This window comes from Chenopodium album, chromosome 15 (assembly GCF_948465745.1).
Source record: "Chenopodium album chromosome 15, dcCheAlbu1.1, whole genome shotgun sequence".
Lineage (NCBI taxonomy): Eukaryota > Viridiplantae > Streptophyta > Magnoliopsida > Caryophyllales > Amaranthaceae > Chenopodium > Chenopodium album.
In genome coordinates, this window is record NC_137848.1 from 11,667,652 (window position 1) to 11,684,274 (window position 16,623).

A 16,623-nucleotide genomic window follows, 5' to 3' on the forward strand; every position below is an offset into this window, starting at 1 on the left:
ACCTGGGGGGCTTATATAGGGTCTTAAGCCTTTATCCCCTCCTTCTTCAAACTTTAGCCTAACCAAGTTACAACCCTTAAAAGACCTCTTTGAGGTATACACACACTTGTGCAAGGTTCGGCTAATGCTACGTTCGGCCTGATTCCTAACGGATACGTAGGCAACCTCACATCGAGGTGCGGCCGTAATAAAAACGCATTCATATTCACATTCATGCATGATCATATCAAGGGATCTCCTATGATCATTCCTATCCATTTAGAGCTAGACTTGGGGGCTTGATCCCTACATTATTAGCTTACCTAGCCTAAGAGTCACCATTATTTGACTCTTTTAAAAAAAAAATTCCATACACTTAGCCTTTGCAGCCTAGCTTTAGTGTCACTTTCACACACATCAAAAATACATAGACAAATAATCCTACCTTTAGGAACCCTTTGTCATGAAATCTTAACATGACGTTGAAGCATGCCTTGTCATATCAAGATCACTCATTATCATAATTCTTATTGTATTACAAAGTATGAAGTACTTAGCCTCCGTGCCTAAGCTACCCAAATACTTTCATCGTCGAGTCAACAATCGAGATAGCCTAGGGTGAATTAATCCTTGCACTATGAGATACAACATCAATGCATACATTCGATTAAGCTCATTCAACATGCACCTCCAACACTTCAATTATTTTTTGTGTCTTTCTTTTTCGGGAGAAAGTCGGTACCCTCCACAAAAAAATGACGGAATTTTTTTGCTTTTCTGCATTTTGAGTCAAGCACATGCATACACAAGTCATGCACACTGAGTCATGTCACCTCGAATTGAGTCTAACACATGTGTCAAAACACATTAAATCACATAAGAGTCACACATGTGTCAAAACACATTGAGTCAACCTCAAGTCAGTCAATCACCTTAGGTCAACCCTAAGAAAAACACCAGCAAAGTCTTGTGGAAATCTTTTGATTTTTACAAGATACAACCATTCAGCAAAGCTCCTGTTCGCAGCCAACCGAACAATCTCAACAAACATTCAAGTATCATAAAGCTCTTTTGTTCAGAGACGCGTAGGCATATCATTCAAAGCTCTTTTGTTTAGAGACGCGTGGACATTCCTTTCAAGCTCTTTTGCTCAAAGACGCGTGGGCATCCTATCAAAGCTCTTTTGTTCAGAGACGCGTGGACAGTCCTTTCAAGCTCTTTTGCTCAGGGACGCGTGGGCATCCTATCAAAGATCTTTTGTTCAGAGACGCATGGACATTCCTTTCAAGCTCTTTTGTTCAGAGACGCGTGGGCATCCTATCAAAGCTCTTTTGTTCAGAGACACGTGGACATTCCTTTCAAGCTCTTTTGCTCAGAGACGCGTGGGCATCCTATCAAAGCTCTTTTGTTTAGAGACGCGTGGACATTCCTTTCAAGCTCTTTTTCTCTGAGACGCGTGGGCATCCTATCAAAGCTCTTTTGTTCAGGGACGTGTGGGCATCCTGTCAAAGCTCTTTTGTTCAGAGACGCGTGGACATTCCTTTCAAGCTCCATTGTTCAGAGACTAGTGAAAATTCCTCAAAAAGAAGCTCTTTTGTTTAAAGACGAGTGAGCATCAACTGTAGTGAAGCACGACCACAACATCAACAGCAGTAAAACTGAAGATGGCTACAAGCAGTCACCTTCGACAACGTTCCCTAGGATGTGGAGATTGTCATAAACAATATAAGATGGCTACAAGCGGAATTATCTTCGATGGTGTTCCTTAAGATGTGGAAGACTAAAACAACATAAATTGAAGGTAGCTACAAGCGGAGCAGTCTTCAGGCGATGTCCCCTAGCGTGAGGAAGATCGTCAAACAAAATTGATTACTCTAGAGACGTGTGCTCGACGGTGCAAGATACGCGTTTCTTAACTCTTTTATTTGTTTAACTAACGCTAGTTTGCAGGTATCGGCGTTATAAGAATGATTTAGGATCGCAGAACGTTCTAAATCATTCTCCGTCCCTATCGCTACTTTGACTTTCATTTTCGAAACTTGCGTTTCTCCAAACTCAGTCAAAGTGGGGGCTTCTGTAGCCACCCAAATGTGTCTCCCCAAAACCAAACCCAATGATGAATATCTTTCACGTCATTTGATTATCGAATGAAGTGAAAGTGTGAAAAGTCTAGTGATGTGGTTGTTTTTATTAAAATATCTCTCTTTCTGTTTTTGAAAATATACTCTATTTATGAAAAAATAGCTAGTCCAATTTAGTTTGTTCCATGATAAAGGTCCAATAATAGTGTAGTTGGATCGGGTTTGAAAAGAGCTTTCCAAAGATATATTATAAGCCCAATTCCGATGAATAATGAGGAAGTTATGGCCAAAATACTAAACTGGGTCCAAACCGGATTTTACCTACGACCCAATGATCATGTGGAGGGTCCAAATATTTAATCCCATTCCTAAACTAATTAGGATTTAATTAGAAGCTTCTATAAGTTTCTAAAAGATCTTAATTATCCTTTTCAAAAAAGATAAGATCAAAGAATTCAAAGTTGAATAAAACTTCTCTTTTTGAGAGTCCTTGTTCTGTGCGAAATCAAAGATGATCAGATATTATTTTCGTGCCTCATAATTTTTATCCAAATCTTATATGGTTGGATATTTCTTAAAATTATCTTTCCAGTGATATATTATAATATTAATTCCAAGCTATAACGAAAAAGATATGAAAGAAATACGAAACTCTATTCAAAACTTACACTCTTCCACTATTTCGGCCATATCTTTTTATCTATAAAAGATTTTAATGTGATTCTAATTGGGTTGGAAAGTAGACTTCAAGAGCTTTCCTAAGACATATTATATGACTTATTTGGAGTTCTGGATCAAAAGATACGATAAAAAAAATCTGCAAAAAACTGTCCCAGCGACAGACAACAGTTTTTGTCGCCAGACGACAGAACCAATTTTATTCCGATTCGAATTCTTACTCTTTATATCGGTTTTCAGACTATTTTCTTATAAATAGGGTTTTAGACCTCCGTTTTCAAATCACCCAGAATTCTCTAATTCTCTCTCTTCTCTCTCTTAAGCAATAGCTTATTCTTTCTCTCTCTAGCTTTCTAAACTAGCTTTTTCACAAACACCATACCGTATATATTAGCTCTAGACACACCTAGCCAAGTTCGAATTTGCCTTCGCCCTAGGCGTGAAAGGCTGATAATTTCTGAGGGTTTGGTCCCAAATCTCTATTTCAATTATTTTAATTAATTGTTTGATTTAATATTTTCCTTAAAGTTACTAACGTGTGTATTTTGTTATTAGAAAGAGATACGAGGCATCCAAGTAAGTAATTTACTTTGTTATTATTTTGATATAGAAATCATGTTTTGATTATTTTGATTCCTAGTATCATGTTAGGATGTCTTTGTGATTCCTAGTATCATGTTTAGGGTAATAACTAAGATTTCTAATATCATGTATGATGCTTCCTATTATTTCTTTATATCATGTTAGTATCATGTTAGGGATAAAGCTTTGATCTTTATTGTTTAGTGACATGCTAGGATTTGTTATTATTCTTGTTAGTATAATGTCTAGGATCTTGCTAATATTATTATGCTTTATTGAGATTATTATTATGATGATGATTGTTATTTTATGTTGCTTGATATATTATTGTTATTGCTTGATCACACCCTCTCTTGCAGGATTAAAGAGAATTTGTACTTGTAATCACGCTAAATAAGATAATTAATAATCTTGTTTAGGCTAAAATGATTATAATTCAAGTTATCACCAATAATAGTTTTGCCTGTGCATTAATATTCAACCAACATAGATTAAATAAGTTTAGGGTTAACCTATTGATTCACTACTACAAAAACATGAATATAGAATGCCTAAAACAAGCCATATAGAACGCCTCAGAGGCGTTCTTCTAAGGGGGTGCCCTATAAAGTCTACAGAACGCCTCTTTGAGGCGTTCTTTATCTAACATAATACAGATCGCCTATCTGAGATAGGCGCTTCATATTCTAGGTATAAAGTAAATAAAAAACAAGAAAAAGAGAGCAATCATCTTAGGATAGGCGCTCTCTAGTTGTATAAACAGAGAACGCCTACCACAGGTAGGCGTTCTCTCTTTTCCTTACTTATTTTTTTTAAAAAAAAATTATATTATTATTATTATAATTATTATTATATAATTAAATAATAATAATAATAATATGCATAAATAAAATACCATAATAATAACATTTTGTTTATCAAAAAAACTAAAATACATGTATTTCAATTACAATAACTGAATTCGTTGAGGAAATAAAATACATTACAAGTTTTCTAATACTACTGATTAATTATTTATACTGCTAACAACAATTGCGGCCTTGCGGGTTTAGAGAAGAAATCAATACAGATTGTGTCAATGCTTGCGTTGTTCAGCAAAATTTCACTCTAATATCTGTAAAACATGAAAAACAACAAATGATAAGACCTACTTACATATTAACAACAAGAACAAATCATAGAATAATTTAAATCCAAATAGTATGTAACAATGTAACATGCATATTAACTGGCCAAATGACGCTCAATAACTAAATAATCAACTTGAACATGTAACAAAAATCCATTTATAAGCAACAAGAATAGATCCATAATAAACAAGTAAAAGTGTAAAATCACCCCGACCCAAACCACCACCAACACCACGACCCACACCGCCACCTACACATCACACTACCCGCACCACCTACAACACCCACGACACACCGCCACCTACATCTCACACTACCCCCATCAGCCCCCATGACCCACACCACCACCTACAGCACCCACAACACACAAAAATCCACCACACCACACCACCTATAACTTAACCAATTTAAACAAAAATTAACACAAGCAATTATCTCTAAAATAACAAAAAATAAAATCAGACAACAAATTCATTATAATCAGAATTTGAATTAAAAACAAAAATAAGAAAAACTAACTTTATATTTTAACCTAAATTAAAATCAAATCAAAAATTGAAAAATCTTGACCGATTAAATGCTCGGATCGACATCTCATGGCTTGGTGGTGGACGCTCGTGGCTGAATGGTGGCTCGGTGGTTGACGCTCGACAGCTCGTGTCTCAACGGTGTGTGTGAAAAGCTTGTGAGGTGGTGGACTTGTGGGCGTGTGAAGCTTGACGACGATGCTTGGGGATTTGAGGAGAGGGAAAGAGAGGAACAGGGGAGAAGAGGAGTTTTGATCTAAAAGAGAGAGAAAAGGAGTGAGAAAGAGAAGAAGATGGGGAGGGGCGGCTCTCATTTGATATGTCTTCGGGTTAGGGGGGTTGTGGGTATATGACGTGTTCAATTAGTTTTTTTTTTTTTTTTTTTTTTTTAATACTTACAGAAAAGTTAACAAAAAGAGGCGATGTATATTGTATGGTGTAAATTTGGATAATACTTAAAGAACGGTTAACTAAAACAGGCGCTCTATAGGTTTCAAGATACAAAACGCTTATCTTACATAGGCGATCTGTATAGTTTTAGAGATCGCCTATGTAACTTGACAGTTGTGTATTGTGTGTTATTTATTCCCTATTTTTGTGTTAGTGATTGCATGTTAGTCAGAAAGCGCACATGAATACGAGAAGAATAAAGTAGAGGCCTATTTAAGGGCAGGTTCAATCTCTTTTAGGTTGGATTTGTACCTTCATCCCCGAATATCTAGTCATGGTTCCAAACCTATGGAGTTATCGATCTCATGGATCGTGAAGGGGTGTAACCTTCACCCTGTGAACGGTTTACAAGTTCCTAAAACTTGTTGGCGACTCTTTTACTCTAGCTTCCTTTCCTTTGTACGCCACCATGTTTAAGTGTATGATCACAGTGGGGCTCAAGTGTGGGATGCTTGAAATATTTCCTACAATGTGTTATTATGCAAAATAGAAGGCATTGCAAATGATTCATGGGAATGCAGCAGAGGAGTACAAGAGAGTTTGGGATCATGTTGAACCAATCAAGAGGTTCAATCCCGATAGCACTGTAGTTGTGAAGCTACAAAACATAGATAACCCTCCACCAATTTTCCAGAGAATGTACATTTGCTTGCAACCATGCAAAGAGGGATTCTTGGCTGGTTGTAGGCCCATTTTAGGTGTAGATGGTTGTCACCTTAAAGGACCTTGGCATGGGATTCTCCAAACTACTGTTGCCAAATATGGTAACAACAATATTTTCCCAGTTGTCTGGGCTGTTGTTGAGACAAAGAGCTCGGAAACTTGGACTTGGTTTCTTGAGTTGCTGGTGAATGACATTGGCTCAGTAGCTGCATGAGCTTGAAGATCATGTGACCTTTATGAGTGACAGAAAAAAGGTAAATAACATGCTCATTTCATTTTCTTTCTGACCCTAGTAAATGTACCAAATACTAACATGCTAAACTCATATCATTGCAGGGGCTACTAGATACTTTTAAAACAGTAATCCCAAATGTAGAAACAAGATTTTGTTGCAGACATATTTGGGCTAATTTCAAGCTCAAATTCCCTAGCCAAATATACAAGGAAAGCTTTTAGAAGGCTGCAAGGAGCTCTACTAAGGTTAGTACGCTATCATACTAATTAGTTGAAGTTGGTAGACATTATACAAGTAGTGATGTGCATTTTTTATTCCAAACAACATCAATTTGACAAACATATGCAAGATATTAGGAAGTTGAGTGAAGATGATTTTAAGTATCTTTCTGAGTACCAGTTTATCACTGGTCTAGACATGGGTTTAGTACTATGGAAAAGTCAAGAATGCCACTTAATAACTGCTGTGAAAATTTCAACAGTGTCCTAAGGGAAGCAAGGTTAAAGCTAATTCTCTTTCTAATGGAGTGGATTAGTCATGAAGAGATGTTGTGCTAAGAGAGAAGGCTTGAAGGAATTTAAAGGTCTGATTATGCCTTCAGTTATGAAGATGATATAGAGATGACAGAAACAAATTTGGAACATGAGAATAATTCAAGCAGATTTGCATGAATTTGAGGTGGATGATGAACAAGAGACTTTTGTTGTTAACCTTGAAAACAAGACCTGTGGGTGCTACAGGTTGACTTTGATGGGTATCCCATGTTGGCATGCCCTAGCTTACAAAACTAAAAGAAGACTGAATTATGAAGAATTTGTGCACCCAGCTTATCACATTGCCACTTATGCTGCTACATATTCTCCACCATTTCATGCAATGTCAGGACAAAAGTAATGGGGTGAATCTGCGTTGCCTCAGCCTCTGCCCCCTACTTACAGAGTCATGCCAGGTAGACCTTTTAAAAAGAAAAGGAAGAAAGAACAGGGAGAAAGGAAGGAGAAGCATGTCAAGAGAGCCAGGAAACAGAATACCTGTGGCAGATGTGGTGCTAAGGGGCACAATGCCAAGAAGTGTTTCAAGCCTGCACACCCACCACCACCTGTGAATAAAGGTAATAAGCCCAGGAAGTAAAAAGCCACATCATCTGCAGCAGCCCAAGCTTCTACTGCTGTGTCAACAACCACTATCTCAAGCTCACAACAGTCACAACCAATGTCTCAAACTCCACCTCTGTCTCAAACATCAACACGTAGTCTTCCCAGCCTACACTTACTCCATCTGCAGCAACTCAGGCAAGAAGCAGAAGAGCCAAGCAAAAGGCAAGCAGAAAGTTCTTCCTCCTAACCCCAAGACCAAGAAGCAGAAGACAACATCTATTAGTGCTATACTGTAGGGATCAGCCTCACAGTCTAAGTTGTTAGCATAAATTAAGTTTCATGTTTTGTATGTCACTCATGTTTAAGTGACTTTGATGTTTATGTATGGAAAAGTTTGATATCCTTTTGATGTTTTGTGTAAGGACAAGTTTGATAGCCTTTTAAAACTTTGTGTTAGATTTTGAATGCTTTGGAATAATATTTCCAAATATGTGTTCATTTCATTGATAATATCAACCAAATTAGTTCATTACACCTTTCAAATACATTGATAATACCTAACCAACTAATACAACCTTAACCAAACACTTTTACAACAAAAACACTAACTAAAACTAACATAATTGCACACAACAGTAGCAAAATGAACAACTAATCATTACTAATCACACCATCTCTAGCACCCACAGTGTATGCAATTGCATTTCTAAGCATTTGCTGAACTTGCTCACTCAGTCTTCTTTTCTCATGCTCTAAACATTCAACTCTAGCCTTAAGGACATTTTGATCAGTCACCATCCTTTGTTTCTCATCCAACAACACATTTATCACATCCTTTTGCCAATCAACCATGTCACGGTCAATCCACTGAAAATAATCACAACCACTCTGCCCTGTTTCAAAATTGAAGAACTTGCAAGACCAAAACCTCCTTCTTGGGTTTTCATGAGTCCACGATGTTCTCTTGGCAACTGTAAAACCGCAATTACACCTCTTCATCATTATGTGCAACTATAATCTACAAAAAAAAAAAAAAAAAAAAAAAAAAAAAAAAAAACAATAATGATAAATTACAAAATTGCAAAACAAAACCTGAAATTGACAAAGGATTCTCACCTTACCTGATTCGCCTGGTGTTTATAGGCTTTGATTGCCCTTCAATTGTGATTTGAAGGATAATAATTCAAGATTTCTGAGTTGCCTGGGCTAAAGTTAGGGTTTCAATTAGGAAAAAGGGGGAAATCGGGGGAAATAGAGGGAAGAAGAGGGAAAAGGAAAACAAAAGGCAAAAAAAAAAAGCTAACTTAAGTAGTCACGTGTACAGCACGAGACTTTAATTGGCAGGAAAATTTACGTCAATGCGTAGTTCGATCAACAGACCCTCCACACAAACCAAATTGGATTTATAAAAGGGTTTTCCTCACAAGGTCGACCACTTAAAAGGACCTTCCTCGCAAATTTTCCATGATTATATTAATCATTTTCCTTATACTCGCAATAATTTTATGCGAATTAGTATTGTAAGGCTATGTTTAGGTCACCTTATTTTTATTTATTTCAGATTAAATCAGAAAATACAAGTTGAGAATTGAGATTAATCAGATCCGAAAAAGTAATTTCATACCGTATCATTTAATGTATGGTTTCTTATAGCTATATATTTCACCCTATATTTTTTTAATGGTTAGATAGCCACAAATATCAAACCGTAATGCAATTCCCAAGTTTGTCTGCCCAAATAATTAATTGGCATTTGGAGTTTTTCTTTGTCGTACACCATTTAACATTACCATATACAAATGATTTAATTAATCAACTTTAAATGTTCGTAACTAGTGCCGAGTAGCTTGTTCAGACCTTCCTTAATTTCAACCATATACTTGTAGTTTCCCTAAAAATAAAAAATAATAAATAATAAATAAAAAAAAAACTATATACTTGTATGGACTTCTCTCTCCATTCTAAGTTTCAACATTTAATTTGTTTCTTCCCTTTAATTTCAAGAAACGAAATGAGAAACAAATTTGTATCTCAACTAATATTAGTATTGACGATAGATTTGGTATCATTTGGGTTGTGTAACAATTACTCGTATCATACAACTCCAAATACAAATTCAAATGCTGTTCGATTTCTACCTGGCTTCCCTGGACTTCTTCCTTTCAACCTTCAAACCGGGTATGTATTTATGTCGATTATTTCCTCTATTTTTTTTTAAATCGCATTATTGGTATTATTACTCTTGTTAATTCACAATTTATGCTACACATTGAGTTATTATTTGCACGATATATATTGAGGCGAATGTAATTAAATGTCATAAAAATAGTAAAATAATTAGAAACTTGTGAATAATGTATGTAAAAAGGACATTTAATCCAATTAGGTAGTAGAAGGCATTTTGTCCCATACCTTGCCAATTATGCTATGTCATTTTGCTCTTTAGAAAAATTAATTCAAATATACGAAATAAAGTTTGAATTAATTTCAATTGATTGAAAATAACATAGTTTATATTCAGTTCGTCTTACGTAAGATGTTTAGTTTAAGGACTTGTTCATATTTACTGAATTGAGCTGACTGAACTGAATTAAACTGAACTGATTGGAGCTGAAGTGAACAGAACTAAATAGAACTGAAATGAATATTTTATGGGAGAAGAAAATTGGGAATTGAACTGAACTGAACTGATTGGAGCTAAACTAAACTGAACTGAACTGATTGGAGCTGAAGTGAACTGAACTAAACTAAACTGAAATTAAACTGAAATGAACATGCCCTAATTTGAACTCTAAATTATAATTTTTGTGAGGTTATGTTGTTAAGTTCCTACTTGGTATCATTCTCTTCGTTTTAGCTTAAAAAGGAAGAACTTTTAAAAAAAATCGAATGTAATATTGTACATCCTTTATAAAATTACCTTAAAATGAACAAAAATTACCCTTGAAATGAATAAAAATTACCCTAATATGTATAAGAGTGAACCCGATATAAATAAAAATTATCTATGCTTTATTAGTAAAAAATCACATTTTAAATGACTAAAAATCAATTATAAGTGATTGAATGTAATTAAATTACCTTTATAAAACTTTTCTTGTTGTCTATTTATATAAAAATTGTATTATGTTTAAAGTTACTCCAGAAAAGGATAAAAAGTTACCCTAAAATTAGCTAAAAGTTACCCTTATACTGCTCAATGTACATTAATATTAGTGTAAAGTGGGTGTATACCAAAGTTTTTCCTTAAAAAGACGTTATGATCTAATTTGAAGTATAAATTTTATTTTGGAGAGGGTATGTTTTATGTTATTAAGTTCCACTTGACCACTTTGGTATATTTATTTTAATAGTTATTATGTGAGCACCTAAGCTATTATTGTAGGTGATTTGAACTAATAAAGTATTTCATATTATATTAATTTTATTGGCATTTAAATTACTGTATTTTTATTTTCTCTGTGCAAGTTTATTATTAATTTGACTGTAAAAAAAAAAGGTTTAATATTAATTTGCATTCTTGGGCTGCATGAACAATTCAAACAATGTTATTATTGTAGATATATTGGAGTTTGGGATGAGCTAGTGCAGCTATTTTACTACTTTATACAATCCGAGAATAACCCAAAAACAGACCCACTTTTAATTTGGTTCTCTGGAGGACCTGGTTGCTCTTCCTTAACGGATCTTGTATTTGGACATATTGGTAAATCTACTTTTTATTTATATTTATTTATCTATATATTTTTATATCAACTTTATTTAATTTACTTTGGTGTCATCTCATCGGGTTTATATATCGTAACCAAGTGGAATTTGCAAAAATATGAAGCCACCAAATTAAATGTAGAATCTTGCAAAACTTTTTTAATACTCCGTATTTAACTTTTTGTTTTTTGAGACAAAAACAATGATTAAACTTAAACAATGATTAAAATGCTAATTAATTATAACATTATTTTAGACGGATTATTATAATATAATTTTATTCTAACATTATTCTAGCAATACTAATTAATAGAGCTTAAACATAAGCTTTGTTAATTTTTATAAAAATATTTTTGTGACGACAACAAAGGTCCTTTATCCTTCGACGCAACATCACAAAGGGAGTTTGTTCTACCGAGACTTGAATCAAATCCTTATTCTTGGACTAAGGTAATCAAACTATTTATCTAATTCTATTAGCTTTATGTACTCATAGTTCATGCATCAATTCAAACACTTACATTATGTAATTTTTAATTGATTAGGCATTAGGTTTTTTTTATGATACATTGTTGAGAATTAGTTAAAATAAGTTTTAATCAGTAATTCAAGTTTGGTAAAATGACTAAAGTTTAACAAAGGGGGATTTTTCCTGTGTGGCTGGTCATAGTGTGGCCAGGGTTATTCGAGTTACTCGTTCAAGGGTTACTCTAGTACTCTTGATCGAGTAACCCCTCTCGAGTAACCTCTGACCGAACCCCTCAAATAACCCCGGATCGAGTAACCCCTTGAGTAACCTCTGGCCCTCAAGTAACCCCTGATCGAGTAACCCCTCAAGTAACCCTTGGCCAAACCTCTCAAGGACCGAGTAACTCGAGTAGTAACCCCTAACTGAGTAACTCGAGTAGTAACCCCTGACTGAGTAACTCGAGTAACCCGGCCACATGGTGGCCAGCCACATATAAAAATATATGTTTAAAAATTATAATTAAATTAATTGTAGTAAATAATTTTAGTTTAGCAAAAACAAGGTGAAGAGACAAGGCCTCAATATAAATTAAGGGAATTTATAATTGTAAAGAGAAATTTTTTTTTAGTATACTTAATACGAAGTATATCATATCATATTATCATCTTCTACATTGAAACTTTTAGGTGTGTGTAAATAGAAGAGAAATTCTAAAGTATTCTTAACCCTAAAAAATCAATATTTCATATTTGAAAATGTACAGGATCACCGACCACAAAATAAATGGAGGAAAACAAATTAATCAAGCTTGTTTCAATATTTTAGTGTGTTCATCCCAAAAACATATTTTAAGCTACTAGGGTGTACATTTATAAAGTAATTATCTACTATGAAATGATGGAGTATTATATAAAGTATGGTAGAAGTATTAATTTATCTATCTTCATGGTAAAGTAACGATACAATAAATGTTTAAGGTTGCAAACATAATATTTCTCGATTCACCTGTTGGTGCTGGATTTTCCTATGCAACAAACAATGCTTACCTTCCCGGTGATACAAACACGGCAAAACAAGCATATGAGTTTTTGAAGAAGGTTAGTTCATTTATTAGCCGATTGAGCTAGATCCTATACGAAGTGGTTAAATTAATGCAACTCAAATATGTCCTTACTCGCATTTTATCATGTGTTCTGCCTTACCAATGAGATATTGGCCTAGAGATTAAGACTATATTGGCCTAGCGATTAAGACTAAGGGCTCGTATATTTGAAATTTGTTTCGCCCTTGTGACGCATACATCTTTTTATGGTCCGTTTGATTTTGTTAATCGTAATTATAAATTGTGATGCATACAGTGGCTTATGGAGCATCCTGAATTTGCAAGAAACCCTGTCTACATTGCAGGTGTTTCGTATTCTGGAAAAGTAGTTCCATCTATTGCATTAGAGATTGTAAATGGTAATTTCGACCCTCTATTTATCATCATACATATACCTTAGCTTTCAAGGTTATATATGCATATAATATAGTCATTTTGTTGAAAACTTGAAATTCCAATATTTACAGAGTAAATAAAATTGAATCAATGTTCCACTTCGTATAGTAACAAATTACGTACACTTCATTATATTTACGTAGTATAAGACATAAATTACAAAGAATTTATAGTACGACCAATATATATTAATGCGTTTTATTTAACACTTGTATACTTGTATGTATGAGTTTCTTGTCCTATAGGAAATGAAGCAGGTTTTGGGGCAAAAATAAATCTTCAGGTGTGTTACATTTTACTTTTTTAATGTGTCAAGAGAGCATTTGATTCGCAACGTTTTAAGTATAACCATCATACTCCTATATAATAGGTTTAGAAAGACAAAAATCATAGTACCTCGTCTGAGTAAATTTAAAACTTTCATGGGGTGTTCAATAAGAGATAGGGATATGGATAAAGATATACTAATTCCGTTCTTTTTTATTGTACCATAAGTAATTTCACGTTCGCTAATGCATTATTTTGCCTATTAATATCTTTAATTACACTAAAAATTATAAATATTTGATATTTGAAATGTAGATTTCAAGACGAATCTAACTAGATCACACGTAACTATGTTTTTCCTTATGTCATAGAACAATATGTGAATAGTATAAAAGTTTTTATGGTGCAATAAAAGAAAAACAAAAACGGAGGAAGTATAAATGTATTGTTATAATGATGACACACCATGTAAATTATTTTATATACACCAAGGGCATTATTAGTCAATTTTAAAATTTCATTTGTCTTGCAATCACTCTCTTCAAATAAAACTCACGTTGGCATCCAGGGATATATTCTCGGGAATCCGGTGACTACTAAGTATCTTGAAGACCAAACGAAAGTTGAATATGCTCACCGTGTATCCGTACTATCCGATGAGATATATGAGGTTAGTATATTGTCACTTTACTTTCAGCATGTTTGTGTCACTAATAACATGGAAACACATTTTTTTTGTGCCAAATGTTTGTGCAATACATTGATTGTTTGTCCATAATTATTTACAAGGAAATCTTCAAAGTTCAATGGTTAGCATAGCATTGTCTAATGTCTAGTACTACGCATCAAAGTTTAAAAATAAATACTCTTTGAATAAGACTTTACTCATGTAATTCTCTTTTAAATAATTTGTTGATGAAGTGATTTTTTTATGGCAATATTTCCGGCAACTATGGTGTTAGGTGCGACGAGTGCACCTCCTCCAATGAAATAAGTGGCCGAAAGTTTTCATTTAAGGCATGTGTCACACCTAACACTATAGCTGGTGTTTTGGCTACTACGCATAGTTCAGAGTATTCAGTGCACCTAAGCCATAGTTAAGGGTGTTACGGTCAATTTTATCTTTTTTTATTAATTGTTTGCTAATGGATCATCATGTATATTACAATTGTTAGTCGGCCAAAGGAAGTTGCCATGGTGATTATCGGCCAATTGCTGCAAAAGGTAATGCACAATGCAAGAAGATTCTTGAAACTGCATCAAAGGTGAGTTTATCTTTATACATACATATAGTTCTGCGTTAAAAACTTAATATCATGTACAAATATGTAGATCTAAGTCTAACTACTGGCCTATGCAGTGCATAGATCCATTAGAAGATGAATTCGTCCTTGAATCGAAATGTTTCCATCCATCACCAGATAAGTGGTGTCGGGTATTGCTTTGTTTCTCACTATTCATTCTTCAAAGTTGAGAGGTATATAATTTAAAGTTGATTCTATAATAATAGCGACATCAAATTTATTTTTATTATTTTTTGGTGGTACATACAGCAATACTATCATGATCACATGTCTGAATTGTGGGCAAATAACATTAATGTCCAAAAAGCTCTTCATGTTCGAGAGGTAAGTAATTTAAAATCGACCCTCAAAATAACCACTTTTGTATTAGCTAGTTGATGTTATCGTGTAGCATGTTGCAATCTAATGATCTTGAGAATGTATTTAGGGAACGATTAACCAATGGATCCGTTGTCGCGGTCACAACAATGATGAGTTTAACTACACTCACGATATCGATAGTAGCGTCAGTTTTCATCAAAATCTTTCCATGCACTCTCTCAGGGCACTAATCTTCAGGTAATTTCTGACTTTTATGTAGATTCTGAATTTCATTCATGGTTAATAATATTAGAGTTGTCCTCTTGTTGAGTACAAAAAAAAAAAAAAAAAAAAAAAAAAAAAAAAAAAAAAAAAATCGCCCTTTTTGAGCCATATTCTTTGTTTAACATAAAATCGTCCTTTCTGAGCTATATTCTTTGTTTAACATATAATCGCCCTTTTTGAGCTATGTTCTTTGTTTAACATGTTAAACGAACAGTGGTGACCAGGATATATGCATGCCATATATGTTCACATTAAAATGGATGAAGAAGCTAAATGTCGTCCCAAATGATGTTTATTGGAGTCCTTGGTTTCTGTACGGCCAAGTTGCAGGGTAAACTTCCTACACTATATCTCTCTTTATTTGTACGTATTTCTTCACTGTGGAAGCCGTGTTTGAGTTTCACACTTCCATCATGATGAAGGTGTCCGAGGAATATTGTGAATTTGTGTTGCGAATAAATATTTCGACAAATGGTAAATCCCTAAAAACCAATTAGTCTGAGAATTTCTCGTTTCATACAGATATGTCACAGAGTATTCAAATGACATCTACAATTTGACATTTACTACAATCAAGGTATAGAACTTCACTCAATTTTTTTTTTTTTTATGATTATGGATTGCTTAACGTTAGACGAATTGTTAATTTTGTAGGGAGCAGGACATGTTGCCCCTGAATATAAGCCGCGAGAATGTTTAGCAATGTTTCAAAGATGGATCACATTTAATCCTCTATAATGAAAATCATCTACATATCTTTTTCTTTTTTTTTTTTCAGAAAAAAATCATCTACATATCTGTTATATATTTGTTCATTAAATTTAAGGAATTTATAGATTTGTACAAGACCTAAAAGGCATGGAACTGTAAGGTAGTTTGATTTTTGCACTTTAACTCTCATATTGATTCTAGCTTAGTATTTGTAGTTATTTAGTAAATGAGGGTTAAAGTTCAATTCATTATAATTTTGTTATGTAACATTAATATGTTCAATTTTCTCTAATCGGTTGCTTAATCGGGAAAGTAATAATTGGAATTTGAAGAAACCGAGAAAGTATTTCATTAAGTGATTTTTATATCTTTGGTGCATTCTGTTTCAGAATATGTGCAACAATTGGATGTAATACCCAATTGTGTTGCACATAATATGAAACGGTTCATTCTGTTTCATATTATGTGCAACAATTGAATTTAATACCCAATTGTGTTACACAATAATATGAAACGGATGTAGTACTTAATATAACCAAAGTCAGGTATCTTGATGATCATCTGTAGCAACCACTGTGTTGGTGATGGGGGTTGGCCAGAGAAACAATCTGAAGGATGGGATGAAAGAAAATACGGAGGAGTTGAAATCCGAGACTAAT

The 16,623-nt window shown here is 34.0% G+C and overlaps 1 protein-coding gene across 1 annotated transcript; it reads left to right on the plus strand.

The window, feature by feature from the left end:
* Window positions 1-9,433: 9,433 nt before the first annotated feature.
* On the plus strand, window positions 9,434-15,991 carry LOC145580812 (serine carboxypeptidase-like 17). The gene is made up of 14 exons (XM_081637910.1): window positions 9,434-9,600; window positions 10,983-11,128; window positions 11,501-11,580; window positions 12,577-12,696; window positions 12,958-13,060; window positions 13,343-13,380; window positions 13,933-14,034; window positions 14,540-14,629; window positions 14,725-14,799; window positions 14,918-14,992; window positions 15,096-15,226; window positions 15,468-15,584; window positions 15,776-15,830; window positions 15,908-15,991. The coding sequence occupies exons 1-14, from the start codon at window positions 9,434-9,436 to the stop codon at window positions 15,989-15,991; spliced, it is 1,383 nt and encodes a 460-aa protein (XP_081494036.1).
* Window positions 15,992-16,623: the final 632 nt, after the last annotated feature.